Consider the following 25176-nt stretch of genomic DNA (forward strand, 5'->3'; position numbering starts at 1 on the left):
AACTCTCTTAATTACAATCTATTGCTCTTGACTTTATTACAACATATGATTACAACATAACTGATTCAGCGTTTGAGGAACATTCGCGTCTGGCTTACAACTATTCGACAGATTTGGGTTTCTTGTGGTTCGGGATTAGGTCTGGGGTTCGGGTTAATGGGGCAGATGGCAATCAGAAAAGCAACGTGTTAAATGCAAGCCTTAAACTGGAAAATAAATATGAAACGCAGGTCCTAGGGTTGCGGCCGCCGCAGCAGGGGTCGCTCGCCCAGGGAGAAGGCTCTGCCGCGGAGCTGGAAGCGCTCTGCCAGCCAACGCTGGCAGCTCTCGCACTGGCAGTTGGGATTCTTGGTGGGACCGACGTGGTGGCCGGGCTTCCGCATTGCCACCACATTGCCGAAGCGACGCGCCTTCTCCAGGTGCTCGTGGGTGTAACCGGACACGATGGTGGACGCCTCGCTGGCCAAACTGGGACTGTCCCGGGATATATCGAAGTGACGCACTGGTAGTGGTGATGGCGCCACAGTGGCCCCGAAAGTACTGGCGGACGTGGTGCTGGGCGGGGCTTCACTGCCGCATCGCACCACTGTGGTGGCCGCAGACAGCAACTGCGGCGAACTGCGCTCCGAGGAGGGCGATCCGGAAGCCACCTGCACGCTCAGATTGTCGCGGGCCTCGCTCTTCCAGCGATAGCTCGGATGGAGCAGCCTGAACGGATCCGTTGTGGCAGTGGCTGCTGGCTGGACCGGCGCCGTGGCCGGAGGAGTTGCCGTGGGTCCTTGCCCGCCAGTGGGTCCAAAGAACTGCAGAAAGCCCGGGCGATTGCGCGGGAAATGCGATATCTGCTGGAGATGGGACTGCGAGTGCCTGCCAGGGTAGGTATTGAAGCCGTTGGCATCCGAGAAGCCGTCCGACTCCGAGGGGATGGTGTCGCTGCGCTGGAACGAGCTGCGCTGCGAGGACTGCGCCTCGGTGATGGTCTGCAAGTGCGGATGCAGGTTGTTGGTCGCAGTCAGGTGCTGGTTTTGGTCTAGGGAGTGCTGGCGGGACCACAGCCTCTCCATCTGGCTGATGCGCAGCCTGTCCAGCGAGTTCTCGTAATCGAAGCTATCGGACTTGGTCAGGCCGAAGCTGATATTCGTGGTGTCTACCTCGTCGGTCTCCTTCCAGGAGGAGTCGACGCAGTCCACCCCACCCATCACGCTGGATATGCTGCTGCAGGTGGCGTCCCGCGGCATCGTGGAGCGGGAGGAGTTCGGATAGGTGCTACTGCTGGTCTCGTCGCTGGGCTGGCGCATGTACTTCTGGCGCAGATTGGCCAACTTGGCCGCCCGCTGGTCCCCGATGTGCTTGCGGAAGAGCAGCTGCTTGGACTCGCTGACCTCCTCGGCGGTACTGCACTTTGTAATGGCATGTCCCAGATTCAGTTGGTCCCTCGCCTGAGTGCTTGATCCTGTGCCTTGGCCCTGCTGCTGGGCTAGGCGCCTTGGCATGGCTCCGCCGGATATCCTCTTGTGACGCAACAGCATCTGCTCGTTGTCCAGCACGGTCTGCGGCGTGGAAGTTGATTCTAGATCGTAGCGCTTGCTGCCAGCCAGCTCAGAGTCGGATGAACTGGAGGCCTCCTCGTCGGCGTGATGCTCGTCATCGGCTTCCTCCTCATCCCCCTCGGAGCCCGTGCAGTAGACATCGATGTGCACTGTGCGGGGTTTCTTCTCCCCAAGATTCGATGGCCGTGAGACCGACGGTTGATTCACACTGCCAGCGAGAGGCGGTATCCTGGACATCGAAGCCGACTTGAAAGTGGACGAGGGCGTTGTGGGCGTGGGTGAGTAGGTTGGCTAAACGAGGTGGGTTCAAAACAGAGTTAGAAAATGCAGTGACCAGCAGGGGATTCCATTGCATACCACATAGGTGTTAGCCTCCTCCGCCTGCCGCTTGCTGGCAAAGTTCATCAGCGCCTCTGTGGTGGCCCGACGCTGCTCGTACGCCGGCCGCCTCCTAGCCGGCTGCTCCTCCGTGTCGCTGGTCTGGGAAAAGGCATCCCTCAGCTGCTGGGCCCTCACCTTGCTGTGATACACAAAGGGTTCGTTGGCCACCAGAGCTCCCTCCTCCTGAGGCAGAAAGTCCGCCACAGCGGACACCATAATGTTGCAAGTGCTCCGGCAGCGAGTCCCACACACCTGGGCCGTGGCCCCTGGAGGGGCAGCAGCGGCCTTATCCTTAACCGGTTGGTTCACCACCCTGGATGCTTGGGGACTGCCAAAGGCAGAGTCGGCATTGGTTGTGGTGGCCGAAGAGTTGGTGGAACGGAAGCTGTTTCTGGTCTGGAAAGGTACTATTCGATAACACACTTCATCCAGTTGCTTAGGGAATGGGTTACCTTGTCGGCATCCTGCTCCTGCTCGGGATCCTGGAAGGGAGTACTCCACTTGTAGACCACACGCACTGGATGCACTGCCTCCGGAGCACAGAACTCCTTCTGTACGGTTTCCCCAGCCCGGGCAAAAGTCAAATGGGCTCGCACCGTCCACTCGGCGGTCAGTTCGTGGGGCAGTGGCGGAGCCTGCTGACCACCGGAAGGAGCAGCTGCCCCCGAGGCAGTGGGCGTGGGCGTGGGCGTGGACATGACTCCCTACGCAGTTTTACGATCGCAGCATGAACACATTGTGGCAATGGCTATGGCGGTTGTGGCTCAAGGTGCCATCCACTATATATATATACACACTCACGCACTACACATAGGTCTATATATATAAGACGCACACACTCACGAACTTTTATATTCTTATGACTTTTGCTAAAAATATCAAGAGTCCGTTTTGATAGTTCTATGATCTTCTCTGGTCATGCGAATGGCTCGAACTGAATTCAAACTTTTATCATTAGGGGTATTATAGTAATCGATTACAGTTGAAGGTGCCTATCGAGGAAGGTACTAATAGCTCTATATATTCTAGGTCTTCCTAGAATATATCTTTAGATAAATAATTAAAATTGCAAGGTAAATGGAAAGCTAATATCAACAAAGGTATCATTATTTCACGGCAGAATGTTTACAATTCTGGTGGAAACATTTGTGGCTAGCTTTTAATTTAAACAACCTCTGGACATTCCTTGGGGTGTTTATAGGAATATATTTTAACCAGAAATAGAGTCCAGAGTCTAGTCAAGATCAGTAACATCCATCATAGGCCATTCCAACTGTATTAATTGGGTTTTTTGTTTGTCCCGTATTTTTAGCTTCATTCAGCCAACGCACACACATATTTTGAAACGAAAACACTTTCGGTTTTTATTTTATTTTTTTTGTTTTTCACTTGGCTTTTGTAAAATTCGTGCTTCTAAATTTATGTGAATTTATTTTTAACAATATTTTTGTGTGTTTCGTTACGCTGAAATTGCAAGATGACCCCAAAAGCCAAATCTTGTGAGAAACGGAAAATCGGACAACGAACGTGCCACCTCACGGAGCACCACCACACGGAGCACCGCTGAAGGTGATAATCTTCTAAACGCAAAGTTACGCAATTTTCAGGTAGATAACACCAGAGAAGCCTGCAGCACACGCTACGTATGCGTAATATTCAAGCTAAACGTTCGAAATCGGTGGGGAAATGGGTGGCAGCATGTCTGCGTGCCTTTTCCGGATTAACTTTGATTATTTAATTATTCTCGTTATAATAGTTATTATTGGTATTTTTTTTTATTACGCATTCAGAGAGTCTAACACAAACGCGACGCAAAACACGGCTAATAAAAATAATTATTAAAAAAATAAGAAACTAAAGTATCGGAGGAAAGCAACGGAGATGGCGTCGCCAACGGCAACTCAACGCGCACTGAACACCGCGGAAAAGCGGAAAAGCTGCTTGTGAAAATTCGCTAGAGGATCGCTTCTCTCAGACGCTCGCTCCCAGATACATATGGACATACGTATATATTATATATATATAATACAATAGACCCACTAACAAAATTTCCCATATGCTGGCCAGAGAACTTTGCGCTCCGTTTCTTATGATGACTTTTATAGGTTTCTCGTTCCGATTTGGATACTCTTGCAGAGGGTATTGTAGTTATGGGTTAAAAATTCGGGATTGGCAGTAAACGAGAGGTCTTCGACATTATAAGGGACGATCAGGTTGATCTTTTGAGGGTATAGGTTTCTACGTAAAGTAGTTTTCTTATTTTGAAAGCTACCAACTCCAAACTATGCCCATATCCTTTTTTTAAAGGCTTCCTATATACTAAACCACATACTTAAATCGCCATATAGATGAAAGATCGGATAAGTTATAACTTTGGGTTTTTATTAAAGATATAAGCATGGATATTTTTTCGTAATTCTTAAGAGACTAGAATTACTAAAGATACTTTTTGATTCTGAGACTAAATTTCCCAAAGAAGAGGCCCTTCACGTCTGATATTTAGAATAAATATCTCCCTTAAACAGCAAGAGTATAGAAACTTCGTCTTCCCCAAATACTACCTTTTCTTTCCTGTTTAAAGTTGTATTTTTTTGCCAAAGACCAAAGACCCGATCAGGCAGATGCACAAACATAAACTATACGAGGCTATATACCCTCACGCAGCATAGTTCTAAAAATGTTTAGCAAAACACCAACAAATGGCCCGAAAATAAAAAAAAAAAGAAGATGCCAAAGTTTATTTTGTGTTTACAGTTTTAGATGGATCGCATAAAAACTTCATCGGCGTGGTATTGAAAGAAGAATTAATTGAATCCAATGAATGGAAACTGGAGGCATCTCGTTAAACTTTCGTCTGTCTTGTGGCTGGTGTGCTGGTGCTGCATTGTAACCGATAACTTCCCCATTCTGCTGTCAGCAGAAAATGCAACAGACAGATGCAGCCAGCAGCCGACAACTGGCCGCAAAAGCCGCACAGAACAAATAAATATGAGAATGAGGCCTGCAGATAGATTATTTAGGCCACAGCCCGGACAGCATATATTGCTGGCCCTCCGGAAGTGGAAACCTTGGGCCTGGAGCATCTCAACTAGTGTCATGTTGGCCATCCACTAAAGCAAACCAAGACATCTTCTTTTATTGTGAAATTTGGAAACATTCCTAAGAACATAGAATAGCCAAGTTTTAAGAAAATAAATCTATATGCGTTTATTTTCGTTGTAAAGCGAAACTATTAACCCACAATGTTCTGCTAAAATTATTAGGGCAGGCCCTGAGAACACTTGCCAAATCATTTTTCGTTTCATTCTCAGATTTTTTTTTGGCTTTTTCCGCCAAGTAATTGCGACGTTCCACGTCCATTTAATTAATGAGACGACAGTTAGTGGCAAAAAGACTTGAAATGAAAATGAAAACGGACGAGTGGCAAACGGCGAACGGGTTGCGCTGAAAAATATTTCAAGCAGCCGCATAATTAGCTTTTTCCTCCTTCGCTCTTCGGGCATAATGCGAGCAAACATCACGTATACGTACGGGTATATCAAATATGAATCATACGCCGCGTGGCCATATGGCAGCAGCCGCACCTGACTTCAGGTGGATGAGCTAGGGCACCATGCTTCCCTTGGCCCTCGGCCAGCTTTAATTATCTCCGGTATTAGCCGTATTACGAATAATCCTGGGGATGTCCCACAGATACACAATTTTAATCAAGTTACTTATAGAAAGAGTTATATTTAGAGCTTAACTAGGTATGATTTTTCAAGAGCCCCTCCATAATAATTGCCATTTCCGACTTACCTCCTGTAGCGCCTTCTTGTCTGGAGCCCGGTTGGCCGTCTGAAGCGTTCGGATCACATTCTTGGCTCCATCCACGACGGCTGCCTCGATCCGTAACCGATGCCGCAGCTCCTCAATTCGCTCCTCCAGCGTCGTCTCCAGACTCTGCGGCTGGCTACTGCTATTGCCGGCCACCGTCTGGCCATGTTCGTCCAGCATTTGGCGCGTGGCCTTCATGCGATCGGCCTGTTCGCGGTTCTGTTTCACCTTGATGATGCGCAGTCGCAGGAACTCGATTTTGGCCTTCGAATCGGCCAGCATCTGGTGGGCCTCGGCCAGGAGCTTCTTGTCGCATCCGATTCCCAGCGACTGGATCATGTTCTCCGCCCCGGTCTTGACCTTCATCTCGATCTGCAGCTGCTTCTCCAGCGAGGCCAGAACTTTGTCGTTGGCAGTGGCCGGGCCACCGCCCTCCAGTGCGTTGTTTCCGCCGCCCAGTCCACCAACTGCGCCGCCAACCAAGAGGCCTCCATTGGGATCAACGCTGGCAGTAATAGCTTCTGGAAAGAACGGAATAGATCAGTTTGGTAATCAGGTTTTTGTAATTTAATCTAATTCCTTGGGTCAGGGCTGTAAATACGTGTCTAGGGCTCTATCGGCTGTTAAATCAAAGCATCGAAACTGTTTCTTATCGACTAATTGGAATCTAAATGGTAGGGTTTATAACCCTCGATAAGATGAGGTGGTGAGTCAGCGATGAGTTTCCATTTCTAAAGGGCTGATACTTTAGATTTCAGAACATCCTGTTTAGTTCAAAGCACTGCCTCCACCTTTTTGATGTTTTTCAAAAATAACTATACACCGCACGGCATTTGTGCAACATTCTTTGACAGCTGCCAGGCATGTCAATCGCGGGGCATATGGAAAGTCGACAGTGGCGCCACACAATGCTCCGTCAGCGGCAGGATGATGGTGGTACTGGGTCAGTGGCTTGGCCAAACACGGAAGCTGATAAATGGAATGCCAGAATGCTGTTTCTCCGACTCTAGACTCTAGAGTGTGTAAACAAACCAAACCTAGCACATTTCATGCCACTTGTGTCAATATCTGTCTCACATAAAGAAGAATAAGTGGCGACAACATTTCGGTTTGTTGCCATCGCCCATCACAATAGTGTTTGTGTTTAAGATACCATAGCGAGTTTATAAAGGCGATAATCAGATCTTTCACACCCATCACCCATCGGAGTAGTGTGTTTCTGTCACCCTGAAGCCATCCAAAGACCAAAGACAGCAAGTGCGTGACCAAGACCCGTAAATGAAGCACTTTCGTCATTCGTGTTCATTTCAAATTACTCTCTACTTGGATGAGGGCAACGCAACGCTTCCGGTTCGAAACCAAAAGCCAAATTAACTCTCCGATAGCATAAATTTATTAAAATCCATCCAAAAAAGTACACAGTTCTGGCAGTTATCTAAGAAAACTTTATCAATTAACTTGCAAAACTTATCTTCCTGACCTTACACTTGCTGGACTGAATGGGTATTGCGCTACCTGAACTTCCATTGCCTCGTTAGTGGAACGCCCCTGGGCGCGCCCTTTGTTTCTAGCCGGGGAATAGAGCCACTTGCCTCGTTACTGCCGGCCACATAAAACTTGTTGCATGAAAATATGCTCAACTCTGGCGGCTCTCGTACAATTGCAACAGTTTATGGACAAGACCGTTGAGATTGGCTTTTCGAAAGTTTGGCCAGCTTTTTGGGGAAAGGGACGGGGGGGATGTTGTTACCAAATAGTAGACTCACCTTGGCCATTGCTGTTCACCGCAGTGTTGGCCGATGTCAGTAGGATTTGGCTCTCCAGCTCCTGCAACTCGGACTTCAGCTCGGCCAGCTTGCTTTTGCTCTTCTTGACAAGAACGGCCACATCGCTGAGGGAGCGCCGGTCCTTGGCCACCTCGCGCAGCTTCTCGGCGCCCTCCTTGATCTTCAGCTCCTTGCGAATCTCGCGGCGTATGGCCTCCTTGATCTCCTCCAGCCGTATGGACATACAGCTCTCGGGCAGATTCTCTGTGAAACCATATTTGTGACTCAGTTCGTACAGAACAGGATGCTTTATGTATTCGCCCTGTGGAAAGGAAAGATGATAGATATTAGACATGGTAGTTGGTAGTTAAAAGATAGAGATACATCTGAATATGCCGCCAAGGGCCTTAGCCTACTCACTTCTCCGGACAACTCATAGTTGGAACCATTAACCGAATCCGTATAGAATATAGCACCACTAGTATTCGATTCTTCATAGAAATCATCGTCACTTTCTGTTCGAAAGACATTGGTGACCAGACGATTCCACAGGCCACTATTGGAGCGTCTGGCAGTGGAGTGACGACTGTACCGTCGCGGCAGTGAATGGAACTTCCGGCCTGACACCCCGCCCTCAAAGGTAGACACCGAAGCAGAGTCTTCACGATCCCGATCCCTAGCCGGATCCCGATCTCGATTACTGTGAGGACTGATCATACTACGGATTCTCTTGACCAGCCTGGACATTATTATTCACACTTGGATTTCGGATTTTGGGATTTCTGGTTAACTCGGCCGGTTTATTACCTTACTTTGGTCATTTTACAGCAGTTTTGTGTGTGTTTGCTGGACAAGTTCACGGTAATTAGCTGGAACAGGCTGACCCACAAAGAGCACACTATTTTTTTTATTCACACGACTCCGACTCCGAACGGGCGTTTATTAGGAAAATGTTATGCCCAGACCTCAGGTGTCTGCCGTCTCTTCGGCGGCTTCTAGTTCAACAAGTTTCTTTGGCTTTCTCATTAAACGGTTCTCGATTGCTTCTGTCTGATAACCGGCATTCATTCATTGCACATTGTGGCCAACAAGACGACGACGACTTGGCCGGGAAAAGTTGGCAAAAGGTGTCAGCTGAAACAATCGAGCAACGTGCTGATAATTGCCATGCAAATGGAGGAATTCTAATCGAAATCAGTTCCAATTGAATGTCAGAGGAAATGTGCCTCCAAGTTAATGGCGAAAGTTTTCTTTATTTTTATAATTTATACTGAATTAGTTAGGCCTGATTAAAGTTTAAGAAGAATCATGATATCAGGAAAGGAAATACTTAATTTTATTTCCAAATTTGTGAGTTCAAGTTCATTCTTATCGCCCTCTTCGTTTTTTTAAGCGAATATTTACAGAGTGAGCCATAGGACAACAAAGTTATTCAGTTCAGCTATCGACGGAATATGTTTATTTCCCGTTCTTGTTGAAATCTACATCATGGGTCTACAACACCTCTACACATGTACCAAACTGTACTACTGTGCCATTCCCAAACAAAGTGGCAAGTGCAGAGAGGTACACAGTAAACACTTTTCAGCGATATCTACGAAAATATCCACAATATATACATATGTTCATCCATATACATCCATACATATAAACAATCTTTTATGGAGAACTGTTTGTAAATATTTTTAAAATGCTGCCAATATCCACAAAAGGCTATCAAGCTTTTGTTGAGATATTAATGGACGGGGGGATTTTTAGTTCGAAAGTGGAATGAATCTGGGTTTCCCTTTATGCATATCTTTTGCTTTAAAGGATTTGAATTAAAATCAGGCCTTTCAGTATTTAATACGGCCCTGAGTTGGCAGAAAAAATAAAAGGAGTGCGTAACAATTTCTTATCAAAACGGCAGAGACTGATAAGTTGCGGCAATAACTTTGAATTCCAGAACGGCACTGCTTGTTTATACAGTGGGGGTATGGGTATAACTTTTTCTATTATTATTACTATTAACTTTATTTAATTTCGCCACTTTACACGCTTGTTTCGATATTTGATATTTGAGGCGCCTAGCCCTTTTCGCAATTAGGTTAGCACTTCACAGATAATTATGCAAATATTTGCTACACTCCGGCGGATTAGTGGCCAATTATTGGACAGTGACACGACTGAGTCATCGCCGACGAACTCCGGTGGGAAATCGGTTTTAACTACGCCCGTCTATAGCCGAACAGTTACTGAGAACATCGAACTACGTCGAACAGCTGGCGCTGTGCTGGTGTGTGTATCCCTGCCCTGGGGGTGTGTGGGTTGTGGGGGTGTGTGGGTGGGGAAAACGAATAGCAAAACACGAATGGCAACGAACGGCAACCAGCTGGAAGCAACAGGTTCGTTTCGCCGCCAAACCACGCAACTCAATTGGCGGCCTGCAACCTGGAGTTGCCAGTTAAGAGAGTGATCCACTCAGGTAATGCGGTTAAGGTATGCATCTTTGAGGTACGTATCTCTCAGATAATGAGATTTAAATCAATCCTGCTAATTGGCAATTAGCCCGAAGCAGAAGCCAATAGAGCGCATCGAACAACCTCAAACAGGCAACTCAAACTAGCTAGTTGTAAGTGCTATATACCTGGAAATCATCCCACACCTCAGCCACCCATCCAATCATCCCAACATCCCATCATCCACCCACCTGTCTGCCTCCCATCTCGAACATCAAACACCGATTGAAGGCTACGCTAAGTGCTATTAAATGAGGGTCATTTCCAAAGCTTTATTTATTTTTATTTTTATTTTTATTCGAAATGCAAACAAGGGATAGGATTCAATGGATTTTCGAGATAAATGGGTGTATTAATTATATATTTTAAAGAATTAAGTAAAATAACTGTTTATATATTTACGCATATCCCTAGTAGAGTCTATAACTATAGTTTGGGAATATCTTTTTAACAAGATAGAAAGATATTACAGTATTGTTATACGATATATTATAGTACTAGCTTCTAATATGATATGAGAACTGTTTGAATATGAAGACTTGGGCAAATGTTCCTCACTTACTAACATAATATATCATAATACTAGCTCCTCCTACTAGCTAGTTCAAATTTCACCTCAAATCTCTATTAGAGTCTATAACTTTAGCTTGGGAATATCTTGCTAACAAGATAGGAAGATCTTGTAATAGTAGGTAGATATATTATAATATTACATAGCTTCTAATATAAGAACTGATATCAAAAAGGTTTAAATATCATGAGTTTAGCATACCTTCCTCACTTACTAATATATGGTAATATATCATAATTATAGCTCCTAATATGATAGAAGACGGTTCAAATTTCACCATAAATCCCTTTTAGAGTCTATAACTATAGTTTGAGAATATCTACCTCAGTTACTAATATAATACATCATAATAATACTTCAAATATCACCCCAAATCCCCATCAGAGTCTATATCTATAGCCTGGGAAATACAATTCCCATGTGAAACTTAAGTGGCGCATTCTTGGCAGAAAAAAAAGAGCCATCTTCATTTTGATAACCGTAATAAAGCCAAATGAGATTGCATAACACGATTGCAGATTGCAGCCCAGGCCAGACCGGGCCAGGAAAATGCAAACCCAGCATAACACACAACACTTGAATAATCAGCATAATATACGATATAGCGACATGTTCATTATACATCGGGATTCGGTGTGGTTGCAGCAAGACAAAGGCGATATATAAGGCGAAGGTAGCACCACCGCTATATGGATGGATAATGACGCCAGCCAGCTGGCTGAGAAAGTTGCACAAAATGCAGCCCCAGGAGGGGGCCTGAGGTGATGTCAGAAAACTTCAATAAATTTTTAAAAATTTATGAATTTCTTTTTGACGCACGCTTGGCTGGGATTGGGATGGGAATGAGTGGGCGGATGGTTGTCGGAGAAGAATTCAGTGGAGAAGACAGCAGAGGGAAGCAGGGAGAACACTGCATCGACTCACTTATCAGCTTCTTCTGCCTTAATATGATAATTAACCAAGTGGCGGCGGAAGAAACAAACATTAAGGCAGTAATTGCTGTAATTACTATTAAGCCCAGCTTGTTTAGTAAAGATTTCCGGTAGATTTCACAGCAAAAACAGTTAAATTCTTTTGAGATTTTTTTTCGGATAAACTGGAAATAAATATCTGAATATCTGAATATTACATACGTGCAGGTATCCTCTGAGGCGCGAACGTAAATCCTTGAGAAAAACCATGTTCATGGTCAGTGCCATGATATTATTCAAAGTTTAAATTTAATTTAATTTTTATTTTACACACACATGTATTATTTAGATTTTATAAAAGTATAGTTTCTTTCTTTTGGTTATCTCACTGTAGAAATATGCGAAAATTTGTATAATCATTATCCAAAGGAAAAATGGCGACGCTGTGACAGAGCTGGCCAAATATTTGTCACAATAAAATGCCCAGGGAGCGGAGGTGGAGGCGGGGGCGGGTTATAAACAGCAGACCGGAGAGTATCCGCTGCGAAATGTCAAGGCGGTGGTGCCGCGACACAAACTGCAATACGAGGAAAATTGTTACTCTTTCCATTCGCGCTTTCCACGGGACTGGGGGGTGGCGGAAAAGCGATTAGAAAGCTTTTCGATTTGCGCACCAAAATTTCGGAAAAAATAACAGAAATCGCGGCTGTTGTTCTGTCTGGTGCCAGCACGGAATCGAAATTGGCATGAAATGCAAAACGGAGAAGGGGGCGGAAGACAGGAAAGGCAGGCAGGCGACTGCAGACACGTGGATGCGCCTGTATCTATCAGATACACTATGTGATGTCATTCATTTGGATGGCAAATATTTGGTTTTTCCTTTGGAAATTTTCTACAATTTTCTCATACATTTAAAAATTACAAAAATCCTGATCAGTCATTTACCTGCAACGAGAAGAAAAGAAAACATATATTTATTAGTATATCAAGTTGGGGCAAATTCAGTTAACTAATGATAATGATGATGGACCACTTTGATTCGGCCCGCGGCAATTCATAAATTGATAATTGGCGCCCGCTTTGAAGTCGAATCTTCGGGTGTAAAGGGGGGATCTGGGAGGGGATCTAAAGGCATACCATACAACAACCACTACTGACAAGTGACCAGTGACCAATGACCAATGGGCCGCACTGAAACTTACGATTTCTAATCGGTCGTTTGCCTCCGAAATACAAACCTGCCACTTAAGCTACATACAGCATTGGTGGCTAGGCAGGGCAGGGCAGGGCAGGAAACATTGAAGCGTTTGCCGCACGCACATGAAATCAAACCAGAAACAAGGTCGCCAGCTATATAAACTCTACCAGCAGGCATACACGAACATAAACATATTTATATCACAACCCATCGTATACCCTTGGCCGATCCGATGCTGCTTGGCTTTTGGCTGTTGATCGGCCCACGCACGTCCAAAAAAACATGTGTAGCTCCGGGGATATTTTTATTTTTTTGTGAGTTTCAAGTAGCGATTTCATTTTCGCACTCTACATAGCCAAAGGTATCAACGTGGGCTAGCCGAATGGCTTTATATGTTACTTTTAATACTCTTCTGATTGGAAATTATTCAGAAAAGAAGAAAGAGATGCTGTCCTGGCGGTGTACTTGAAAAGATTCTGGATGCTTTTGAGGTAAGCATGCTTTTTTTAGAACAAGGTATCAACGTAAACTAGCTTAATAGCTTTATATGTTTAAATTAATACTCTGAGAGATGGAAATTATTTAGAAAAGAAGAAATTACTGCTATCCTGGCGGTTTTTTTGAAAAGAATAAGCATGCTTTTGAGGAAAGCATGCTTTCTTTAGGAAAAGGTATAGACGTGGGCTAGTTTTATGTACATATATGATTAGTAGAGTACTATAAGGTAGAAATGGTTTCGAAAAAAATAATTAGGATGTTTAAAGACAGGAATATGAAGGAATCAGCATGCTTTTGAGGAAAGCATGCTTTTTTAGACAAAAGTATCAACTTGGCTTTAGCTTTATAATTTTAACTTTTACTCTATTTGATGGAAATTATTTAGAAAGCGGGAAAGAGATTCTATCCTGGCAGATTAATTGAAAAGATTTAAGGAAAGCATGCTTTTTTTTAAAAAAAGGTATCAACTTGGGCTAGCTGAATAGCTTTATAGTTAATAGAGTATTACAAGATGGAAACGATTTAGAAAACAAGAGGATGAGATGCTATCCTGGCAGTTTGAAGAAAGGAATTTGAAGAAATCAGCATGCTTTAAGGGAAAGCATGCTTTTTTTCTAAAAAATGTCTTTTTTCGAACTTTTCTTTAAATTTGTATATTGCTTGAAGATTGTTTCTTTAATTTATAAAAAATAAACAATTTAAACTTGAATAAAAGTATACTTGAATAATTTCCCTTTTTAATTACATTTCCTATCCATCACATCTTTATAAATATTTCTCCCAAACCCAAGTACTTCAAACTATACCGCTGTTGACCATTTTTGAGCCAAAAACAGTTCAAAACCATTAACAGGTACTATAACCAAAATCAAAACAAGATTTCTTGTTATTGTTTCCATTTTATAGTGTGTATTTTTTGGACAAACGCCTAAGCAGTTGGCGATCTGTGAGATACAAAGATACATAGATACATATAACAAATGTGTACAAATGGCAAACAAATTTGATTTTATTTAGCACTCTGATTTTGGTAAGTGGAATTGAATTGGAAATTAGTTTTCAAGTGTCAATAATAAATTTAAAAATAACAAAAAAATACAAAAAAAGGCATAAGCTCACACATACAGAGTAGAGACAAGTGCATAGAATCTCATTATGGCATTTTTGCTGATGAATTTGTTTAGTTAGTTGACAACTCGAGCTGTCAACGACGCTTCTGTAATTCGAGTTCGACCCAATATGGGAAAATGGCTAACAGAGGGGTATGGGGTGGGGGAGGGAGAGGCCAATATAGGGGGCTATATTGGTTGACCCAGTCGCATGGCATTAAGGCAAAGCCATAGAAAGGCATCAACAACTACGACTGTGACAACAAAAATTTTCATTTTTCTTCAAAAGCGCTTGCTTTTTTTTGTTGTTGTTGCTGCTTCTGGCTGCTTCTTAACTATTTTTTTTGCTTATTCAGCACATGCAACAAGTGAATTTGGGTTAAGCCTCACCAACATAAGTACCGTAACAAAAATAAAACCGCCAGCCGCCAGTCGAACACACGGCCAGGCCAAAAGCCAGAAAGAGAGGGCCAACAAAATTGTGGCAAAATTAGAACAAAACTTGCGGCGGTAGCGGCAGTGTTAGGGTGTCCATGTGTCCGTGTGTCCGCTTGAAACTGAAAATCGATTTTCGACTGGTCTCGAATTTTAATTGATTGTCACTTGGATTTTCACTTTTTATAAAAAGCAGAGAAGCAGATACAGATACAGATACAGAAGCAGAAGCCCAAACGAATCGAAAAAAATAAAAGAGAAATGGAATTTCACCCAAGTGCTGTTTGCCAGTATCTCGATATGCATCTGTATCTGTATCAGTATCTGTTTATGTATCTGTATCTGTGTGCCATATCTCAATGGCTTTTATCTTTTCGCCTTTTGTCTTAATTATTAACTAGAAATCCGCTCGAGCCGAGAAGAAGCCGTAAAATAAATGGTCCAAATCGCGTTGATTCGTTTAGCAAGCAACTTACACACACTTGGCAAACGGCTAATCCCAGGGTATTATATACTCTATATAGTATCTGCCACCAGATAACTTCACTCGCGTAGCATGGGCGTGGGCGTGTGCCTTTCAAAATTAAGGACATTGACTTAAGGCCAAAAAAAAAAACGCATTTATGCGTCATCCATTGGAAAACATATTTTTTATTTTTTTTCGCACACAACGTCCCAAGGCTTCCCAATTTATGCAATTCGCCGCCTGATGCACGGTTGCGGCGCCGCTACTTTCACACACAAACAATAACAAACGAACCTCGGAACACGTACCACAACACGTACCACGGTACCACGGAACCCAAGACGGAACGTCGTCTCAGCGACACAACCGGCTTTTGCAACGTCCGCGAGCGAACTGAAACCTCTGAAAAAAAATTGAAAAAAGCACAGAGACCCAAAGCCCCCAGCGCACCAGCAAGAGAGAGAGAGAGAGAGGGAGGGAGAACTAGCCGCCAGAGTAAGCCCCGCTTAATGGGTGATTCTTCAAAAATGAAGAAACCAAGAGAGTGAGTGGAAGAAAAGTTGGTTAATTGGCTCTGGCGAACCTCATCTTCTTCTTCTTCTTTTTTTTTCAATTTTCCTTTTACCGCTCTCCCGAGATTCCCGGACATTTTCCGCTTTTGTTCCAGTTCTGAGAATTGTACAGCTATGTTTGATTAACATTTGAGAGAGATCCCCCCGCACCCTGCACAACTAACCATCTTTCAAAGCCTCTCTTCTTTAGATTCTATTTTTTTCGGCTATTATGAAACTGTCACACATTTTAGTTGGCCACGACTTTTGTTTATTGTTACCAAAAGACTGTTACCAAGAATCGAGGCGATAAGCCAAGTGTCGTCATTTGCATAAGCACCGAAAATAGCTATTTGGGGGGAAAATGAGGGAAAATTCCATGGCTCAGCATGGCGGCGCCACAATTAAGAGAATTCTTAGCTAGAAGATGTAACTGGAAGCTTGAAATTTAAGGACAAATTTTGGTTAACCCTTATAGGCTTATCCAAGAACCCCTTGCGTCAACAAGGTAGGAAAGCCTTTCAAGTGCATGACTAATTAGATGGTCTACACCCCCCTATTAACCCCAACCACACACCACACCAACCTTTTCCAAGGCCCTGACTCACCCAACTGACCTATTGAATGTCGTTTTTCCAAAGAAAGGGTTTCCGAGTCGATACCAGCAAGTACTCTTCCAGATACCGGATGTCCGGATGTTGCCATTTCGAATGCCAAGTGCAACGACTGATAAGAGCTGGCTCGGAAAAGCGAAAACGAAACCGAAAACAGCGGCAATTAAACCGTCGAATGCGTCATGGCCATAACTGAAAAAATAAAGTTGGCCCAACCCACGCCAAAGAGGTTGACAAACCCAAAACACTGCCTGCCACGCACTCGCCTGCCTCGAAAGCAGCGCCCAAAAAAAAGTTGCCCAGCCAACGAGCCAAGTCAGCCAGTTTCATCATAATTACACATGCCTCTCCTCAGGCTCCTCAGATCTCTACCCCACCCTCCCCGAAAAAAAAGGAAAAGTGTCGATACTATAAGGTTTATAATGAAAGTGGTATACCCTTAGAATAACTTGCTATTTCCCTCAAAATATTATGCAATTTTTGATCAAAAAATAGATTTAAAGTTTTATTTTCGGGAAAGTTTTTTCCGCATTCAAGTGGAAAATAGGGGGGCTTGTCAATTATGTCATTATTAAGGGAAACCGAGCCAAGAACAATGCGAAATGGAAAGATATGCTGATTGTCTCTGCCACATCCGTGCCTCATGATGCAGAGATGTATCTGCAGCTCTATATGTATCTGTAGGATTGTGCGCCTCGAGCCGTGTGATTGTTTCACTTGTTTTTTGTTACTTTAGTTGTTGTTGTTGTTGTTGCTGTTGGGCGCTGTCACGTAACGAAAGGGAAAACTCTGGTTGTCGCTTAGCTTTAACTTTGGCTCTGACTCCCTGGGCACTGTCGCATCGATGTGGCTGTGGGAAGTCATCGTTGTCGTCTGCAACAGTAACATGCAGCAACAGCAGAAACAGGATGGTACAGTAGACATTCCTTAAATTGACTAGTGATAGACTCAAGCCAACTAAACCCTACTAACTCATCTAGTAGTATAAGCTATAAGTTTAGAAAAGTATCTTTAAAATCCTTTCGTAATATCTGAAGTCATCTTTCACGGCGTCCACCTGTAGCTTGCAACAATGACACCCCAGTGGCAACAATGGCAGTCAAGAAGAATCGTTTTTAGCCAAACCAGAAACGGGAAGCAAAGGGGAATCGAGGGGGGGAGGGAAAAAAGAGCCGGGCCCTTCAGTGTCGGCCGACGTCAAAGAGGAAGGTGCCCCTCCACAGTTCCGACTGGCTGGCTTCAAGACATCTTGAAGCTCTCTGCTAGGCGGGGTGTCGACGCTCATTTGCATCTCAACTCAGCAACTGGGAAGAATATAAACACCAACCCCAGCTGAAGTATATCTAGTAGTATCCCCAAAAATCTAATTAAAATATCTTACTTTGCAGCCGTTAAATTAATGGAATTTTTATTACAGTTAGGTCTTGGTTCAGAGTCCCCAGAGACAAATCGGTGGGAAAGCTCAAAGATGTCGAAGAGCAGAATTTGTTGCAAAAAAAAAACAAGATGCAAGTGAACCGCAACTAACTCCTCTGCCTAATTGCATTAAGAGCTCGGGAAGGTGCAACAGCAACAAAAAATCAGAGCAATTCCCACAGAATCGGAGAGGCATTAGCCGCAGCACACGTAATGTGATTAACACGGACTCCACACACTCATACGTGTTAGGGATGGGGGATTAGGGATTAGGGATGATAGAGAGAACTAGGGAAATAGGGAAAACTATCGTTATTTTATTTGTTAATTACCTTCTTTACCAAATTATCTTAACTATTTGTTGATATAAAAATACCTCTAATCTGATTATAAAATCTATTTATATTTCATTAGTCACTATTTGAAACTAAATATTTATTTACCGACACCCTATCGATACCCCCTATTGACTTCCCCAAGCAGATTTCCCGTTTGTCTAAAAACTAGGTATTTACTCATCTCTAATATGGAGAAGCTTTGGCAGCTTTGTTGTTTGTTTGTTGTTTGTTTGTTGTTGTTTGTTGTTGTTGCTGTTGCTGCTGCTGCATTCAATCAACGAACAACGGCATTTTGAGAGCAGCGCCAGGGGCGGCAGCTCCAACACGGCAGCGGTCAACAACACTTGCAGCGATTGAATGAGAAAAAAAAATACAAAAACTACAACAACAACAAAAAACTTAATAATAACAACAACTGAAGCTGTTTGAGGAAGCCAGCTTAGAGCTGGGAAAAATTGGCACCGAGAGAGAGAGAGTAAGAGAGGGGTACTAAGCTTAAGAGAGAGAGATGGGTGAGAAGAGGGAATGCAGGCGAGAGCTATTGCAGGTGTTTGCCAAACAATTGCACTCCAGCTTGGCACGCTTCGCCTCTTTCTCTACACAGAGAGAAAATAATAAGACTTTGTAGTAATTAAATAAATAAATTTAATAAGAGATATCCTTTAACTAAGGATACAGAGCAATAATCATAAAGTTAATAATTTAGTGTTTTCTAGTCCTTTCTTATTTAATTTTTTTCAGTGCATCTCTTACCCCCATATCCTCCTCTCTTTCCCACTCACATATGCCATTAACATGCTGTTAATTTGATTGAAAAATGCTTTATGGCCAATAGCCGCAGTGGCACTGGCACTGGCTTTGGTTTGCCATTTGGACTTTTTTTTTTGTTTTTATACCCTTGCAGAGGGTATTATAATTTTGGTCAAAAGTGTGCAACGCAGTGAAGGAGACATCTCCGACCCTATAAAGTATATATATTCTTGATCAGGATCACCTCCTGAGTTGATATGAGCATGTCCGTCTGTCCGTCTGTCCGTCTGTCCGTCTGTCCGTCTGTCCGTCTGTCCGTCTGTCTGTCCGTCTGTCTGTTTCTACGCGAACTAGTCTCTCAGTTTTAAAGCTATCGTCTTGAAACTTTGCACACACCCTTCTTTCCTTTGCACGCAGTATATAAGTCGGAACGGCCCGGATCGGCCGACTATATCCTATAGCTGCCATATAACTGATTGATCGGAAATGGTATAACTTTGGTGTTTTTAGAGTTAGAGAGTTCAAATTTGACATGTGAGCTATTTTTGGCAAAACATTACGTCATGCCAAATTTCATAAGGATCGGCCGACTATATCCTATAGCTGCCATATAACTGAACGATCGGAAATGACCCAACTTTCGTGTTTTTGAAGATAGAAAGCTGGAACTTAGTACAGATTTAATTCTTGGTCAGTTGATCCAACCTACCAAATTTCATTAGGATCGGCCGACTATATCCCATAGCTGCCATATAACTGAACGATCGGAAATGGTATTTGGTAGAAATATCAACTTTCGTATTTTTGAAGATAGAAGTTTGGGACTTTTTTTAGATTTTGTATTGTAATAAATTGGATTATATATTCCTATTCCCATAAGGATCGGCCAACTATATCCGATGTTTGCGATATATATCCGGTTTTAACTGCAAGGGTATATAAACTTCGGCTCCGCCCGAAGTTAGCTTTCCTTTCTTGTTTTTTTTTTTTTTTGGTCTTGGAGTGAAAGTGAAAATTACAAAAATTATACAGAAATCAATGTTACCGCAAAAGCCGTCCCAGCAATAGGAAAATTGGATGGAAATGATCGGGCCACAAAGTCAAACAGGCCAACATCCAACATCCGAGCAAACAAACAAACAAACAACACAAGCCAGCTGTTGCTGCACCTTCGAGTGGCAAGTTCAAATGTGGCAAGCTGGCAGAAAATGGCAGAAGGTGCACCATATTCCATCGCATTCCTTGGCCAGTGCCAGTTCTACTTCCACAACCAGGCAACCACCCAACTAGTTTCTGTGGCACAACATCATTTGCAAGCCAAACGAGGTGGCCTGTCCAGGCCAGGCCAGAACCCGGCTGGCTGGCTAACTAACTTTGTCCCAATTTCGAGAATCCACTGTAATTGGGGACACCTGCATGTGCCGAATTCGAATGCCGAGTTTTCCAGTTTTGAGTTCAAGGGGAAAAACCCGTTCGTATTAGCACCCGAAAAGCACTGGCATTAGTAGACATTCTTTTGGCCAGTAATCCTACCTGTTGGAGGTGAGGGCCATAAACAAAAAGGCCTCAATCCAATCAGGTGGATTCATATCGATCTGGCAGGGAGGGCAGGAGGCAGCCACAGTAGCCAGTAGTCAGCGCCATAATTTGCGCAATTGAACTCATCAATTGCTGCAATTAAATGGTGGGGCAGGGGCAGGGGCAGGGTGAGGCCGACAAACAATAACGAGCTATGAATTAACTTGGTCAAATGCAGCGAGGGGCTTGTGATATAACCCCAACAACAACACCAACAACGACCACGAGCACGGCAAGTTAATTAAATGATTTTCAATGCCCCTCAGTACTTTCTTTCTCCCCCCGGCGGTGGAAAACTTTGCCTGGAAGAGGAAAACTACAACTAACAGCCATGAATATTTTGCAACATTTAATTGCTCAATTTATGTAAGCCAGTCGGAGCAGCTCCGAGGGTCGAATTGATAAGAAAACATCAACAACAACATCAACGACAATGATGAAAAGCAAACAAAATAATCTGTAGAGCCCTACTATCCGCCACTAGGGACTCAAGACCAAAACCCCATCAGCGTTTTAATGAAATAAAAGCTATTTTTTTATTTTTTTTTGCGCAGCTAGTGAAAATTTACATAAACAAATCACGACAAGTAGGACCCAGGGGGGTGATAGCTTATCAGCCTCCATATCAGGCTAGAGAGCACTTGCCACTTGATAGATACAAATTGAATTTAATGAAATGCATCCCCTGCTTCCGAGTGGCTGTGGAAAACTTTTCGCGAAAATCGAGACTGTCAACAAGATGAACCTTTAATTGGCATTCTTGGCCAAGGAATATTATCTCTCGACGGCAGATAAACAAAACAGGCTTAAGAACCTCCCTTCCCTGTGTGTGGGGGGCCCTTTGTTTGTTCTGACAGGCTGTCAGGGGCCAAGATATGGCCACACAATAATCCAAGAGGCCCGACACGTGACACTTGACGAGACCAACCGTCTTAGCCAGCCAGCCAAGTGTGTTTGCCAGGAGAGCCACTGGAAACATGGCTAGGGAAGATTAGCCAGGATTCTCCAAAAAGTCAGTTACCATGCCCCATTCTACCCAATTTTCCCAGCCAACTGGCTGACCCTGTTCTGGTGGGCAACTCTAGAATAGCGTTCACCATCGAGATGGTTCCAAACCGGTTTTCTTTCAAAAAAAAAAAAAAGAAGCTACTCTCAGGTGCACCACCGTAAATGGCAAAAGTATGTAAGTAGGAGCTGCTGAATGCTCCTCCTTCGGGAATCTGGTTTTCTGGCCAAGATCGGTTCTTGAGCTTAGTAGCCTATTATTCGAACAACCACCCTACTACACCCTACTACCCCCTTTATAAAGTCTTCTGAATGGTTCTATAAATGTGTTGAATGGTTTTCGCGTTGAGTCACTTATCGGCCGGAGAACTACATACGTGATGGATGCTGTTGTTACAGAAGCTTCATATAACTGCCAGAGATAAGGGGGCTGGGCGATAAGGTCCACAGACAGGGCTATTTATAGCCACAACCGTTAAATACCCTGTAATCAAAGTGCAGGGTAATTGCAATAATGGCAGAGCTAGTGGCCACTGCCTGTGAATCAATGCAGTTCTTAATTGCCCCTTTTTTAGGGGGGGCAATCATACAATTCCGAACAAATATTTGACCGCAGGGGTCTATTTTTAGACACCCGGGTCACGCACTTAAGCCAATTGGCACTTGGCGAGCGGAATTTGAATGTGGAACGCGATTTGTGCACAAAAGTGATGTCATGTTGGCCACTGGGGGGGGAGGGGGGTGGCTGAGAGATGACCCACAAGTGGTTTCCGTCAGCTGGAGCGGAAATTCCTGGTGTGCAACAGGTGCGTCAGAAAGGAAAGCCAACTATAGGGAAGTACTGCCACTGTACTGCAAGATAGGTATGTATGGGGTCTGATATGAAAAGTAATAACCAGGCCGATTTGACCGGCTGCGGGTGCTCACTCACCTGATAATACGAATCCGACATGGTTTATTTAGTTCGTCCAGCTGAATCACTCGATGCCCTTGCTGCTAGCTGCTAGCTATTGGTGATATTGTTTTTTTTTTTTTTGGGTCTTTTAGTCGTCAGTTTTTGGTTATTTTGGATTTTATTGGCGCCGCACAAGTCCACACAGTCACAAACATAAAACACACACTTGGCACACGCGTACGAGTTGTTTTTCTTTTTTTTTTTCTCTTTTTTTTTTTGTTTACTTTTCCTTCGAACAAACTAGTGGTGTGCCGTTGTGTGTGCGATTGGAATTGTTTAACACTTTAACACCTGATGCCGGACTGCTTTTTTTTTATCTTCTTTATTAAGTGCGCTCTCATTTGATTTCCTGCGGCCGAAAAAAAAAAAACAAAAACAAAATGAATAGAATTCTGTTGTTTTGGGCAGGGCAGCACACACACACACACACACACATACAGGCAGGCAGACACACGTAAACACACCAACAAGTGGCTGCTCCCCAAAGGTGAGAGCGAGCGAGTGACACAGAGACAGACAGACCATTACAATTGTGGAACAAAGAGCTGCCCTGGCTGTAGCTTCCCCTTCCTCCCCGGTTGCCTTTATTGTTGCTAAATATTATGCATATTCCAGAGACAATGCACTCGGATCTCCCATGGAAACTATCTTCTTCTGCTCTTCCTTTTCTACCCCCTCCCTCCCTCTCCCCATACGCTTCAGCAACAATCCGCGGCCCAAAGAAGAGGCAGAGAGAGAGAGAGACACCGAAATACCGGTTGCATCGCAAATGGCCACATCCGCAATATGCACCTTGAATTAACAACACGGCCAAGATTGTTTAAACAAAAATTCAACACAAAAAACTCTCCGACATATCCACGGCATCTTCTTCGTCTGGTTATATCGTTCGCACGCACACACACATCCACACTCAGATCTAAAATTCTTCTGCTGCTGCTGCGTTGTCTTCTCCAACTTTAACGCTGCAATTGATTACGGACGTACGCTATATTTTCAAATCATAACGCCAGGTTGGGACTTTAATTGCTTGTGCAATCCGTCTGCTTGCAATAAGTAGGCACTGCTTTGTTTTTATTTTTATTTATTGCGATTTTAAGCGGAAAAAGACTCAGCACACGGACGTTCGAAACAGAGTTGCCAGCTATTTTTAGAGCTTGAGTATCGATATATCGATTTCGATTTATGAAAATGGTATATCTTATCGTGATATCGACTTTGCTATAGGATTTTTATGAAAACGAGTCTTGCAGACTTTAGAATTAGCATCTTTAAAACTGTAGCAATAGGAAATGTGATTATTTCGCCCTAATTCATATTTTTAGAATCCATTGACATATTTTATTTCACTTTTTTCAAGTGTTTATGGTTTGTGTCTTCGCTTCATGCTACCAGATGGCCAAAAAACAAGTGCTGCCAGACTGAGTTCGCTTCTGGCAGGAAAATCTATACCTGGAGAGGATCTAAACTTAAGATCCTTAGAGCTCCAAGATCTCCTTAATTGGTCGTACAAATGTATAATAACAAGCCTAGTTTTAAAATTATAAATTTATTGAATAACTGACTAAGCGGTTGGTTTCTTGGGGAGCGAACCGAAGGCGGAGATAACCGTGCCCTTGGTGCCCGTGACCGTGGTGGTCAGAGCAGGCAGAGTAGGCTTAGTGGACGGAGCTGGCTGATCCCACTTAGATTTCCTGGAAAAAAGAAACCAATTAAACAACGAAGATTCTGAAAATAACTAATCTTACCGCTTTTTGGCTTCCTCTTCGACTTTCCTGGCCAAAGCCGTGACCTGTTCAACCTTGTCCATATCCTTGCGATCCTTCTGTCTTTTAACCATTTCTGTCTTTTGAACGGCGGCAAGAGCCTCATAGTAGGACTCCTCGCCCCACTGTAGAGGGTCATAGATCTCCGGAGGATAGTTGGTGCCAAACTCGTTAATGTCACAAAAGCTAATCAGTTTGTCGTAGATGCTGGGGTTGCGGAACTCCTTGCGGTCTTGGATCACGCGGTTCATGTCCATATTCGTCTGCCGCATCTTTGTGTACATTTTGGTGATCTTGGCCACTAGTTCTGGTGGCGGTTTGCCCTTCGGCTCTGGCGGTAATTGAAACTTGTACTTGGCATATTTCGGATCCTTCTCATAGCTCTCAGCAGTTCGTTCGTCAGTGGGAAAGTCTGCCGACTCCTCATCCACCTCCATGACATCATCTCCATCCCGGGTTCCGTTACCAGCATTGCTCTTGTCCTTTGCCTTTGAGCTGTCCTCACTCCTGGAACCGGAACTGTCGCTTTCCGAATCGCTGCTTGACTCCTCCTCGCTGGATTGGGCTGCAGCCTTGTCTTCTTCCTCGTCTGAAATAAGGGTGTCATCCTGGTAGCTCACCAGCCTGCGGACTTTCTTGGCCCGCTTCCTTTTCTTTTTTTCTTGGCGCTTAGTTTCGGGATCCTGTTTTGTGGGAGTTGGCGATGGCCGCTTCGGAATGATTACCTACAAGATACATGTAGCATTAATTACATATATTCTATAATTTGTAGTTTTTTGACTTCTCACCTGGGACGCCGTTGAGTTTTGGGAATCCGGACTGGCCTCGCCTTCATTTTCTGAGTCGGTGTACTGGGCGGTCAAACTGGCCAACGCGGCCATGGTCGTGACTTGCTGGTTAGATTTACTAAAGGAGTTTATTTAAGATTTTCTAAATTTTTAACTAATTCGACTTTGCTTTGTTTTGTGATGATGACCAGGGATGCAGTGTCTAATTTCTAGTAT

At 43.8% G+C, this 25176-nt stretch overlaps 3 protein-coding genes across 15 annotated transcripts in view; all 3 read right to left on the reverse strand.

Annotated features, from left to right (window-relative positions):
* Positions 1-3857, reverse strand: LOC108132948 (uncharacterized). Its single transcript, XM_017252554.3, has 4 exons — positions 3714-3857; positions 2384-2865; positions 1908-2327; positions 1-1841 (listed from the first exon to the last, which is right to left on the reverse strand). Exons 2-4 carry the CDS (start codon positions 2627-2629, stop codon positions 234-236), a joined length of 2274 nt encoding a protein of 757 aa, XP_017108043.2. The 5' UTR covers positions 2630-2865; positions 3714-3857; the 3' UTR covers positions 1-233.
* The window catches only part of Pkn (serine/threonine-protein kinase N), a 30282-nt gene extending 7761 nt beyond the window's left edge, over positions 1-22521 (reverse strand). The window contains exons 1-4 of one of the 13 annotated variants that reach the window (XM_070279112.1): positions 9548-9731; positions 7934-8647; positions 7514-7835; positions 5730-6268 (exon numbers count right to left, since the gene is read on the reverse strand). In XM_070279112.1, coding sequence (XP_070135213.1) covers positions 5730-6268; positions 7514-7835; positions 7934-8260 — 1188 coding nt within the window. In that variant the 5' untranslated portion in view covers positions 8261-8647; positions 9548-9731. Of the gene's footprint in view, positions 1-5729; positions 6269-7513; positions 7869-7933; positions 8739-9547; positions 9732-11715; positions 11888-22382 lie in introns of those variants that run through there. The other 12 variants (XM_017252544.3, XM_070279113.1, XM_043210735.2 and 9 more) reach the window with 12 other exon arrangements.
* On the reverse strand, positions 22427-25171 carry LOC108132989 (SAP30-binding protein). Its single transcript, XM_017252626.3, has 4 exons — positions 24961-25171; positions 24155-24897; positions 23394-24100; positions 22427-22755 (listed from the first exon to the last, which is right to left on the reverse strand). The coding sequence occupies exons 1-3, from the start codon at positions 25051-25053 to the stop codon at positions 23971-23973; spliced, it is 966 nt and encodes a 321-aa protein (XP_017108115.2). The 5' UTR covers positions 25054-25171; the 3' UTR covers positions 22427-22755; positions 23394-23970.
* Between the last annotated feature and the right edge of the window lie 5 nt (positions 25172-25176).

This window comes from Drosophila bipectinata, chromosome 2R, assembly GCF_030179905.1.
Source record: "Drosophila bipectinata strain 14024-0381.07 chromosome 2R, DbipHiC1v2, whole genome shotgun sequence".
Classification (NCBI taxonomy): Eukaryota; Metazoa; Arthropoda; class Insecta; order Diptera; family Drosophilidae; genus Drosophila; species Drosophila bipectinata.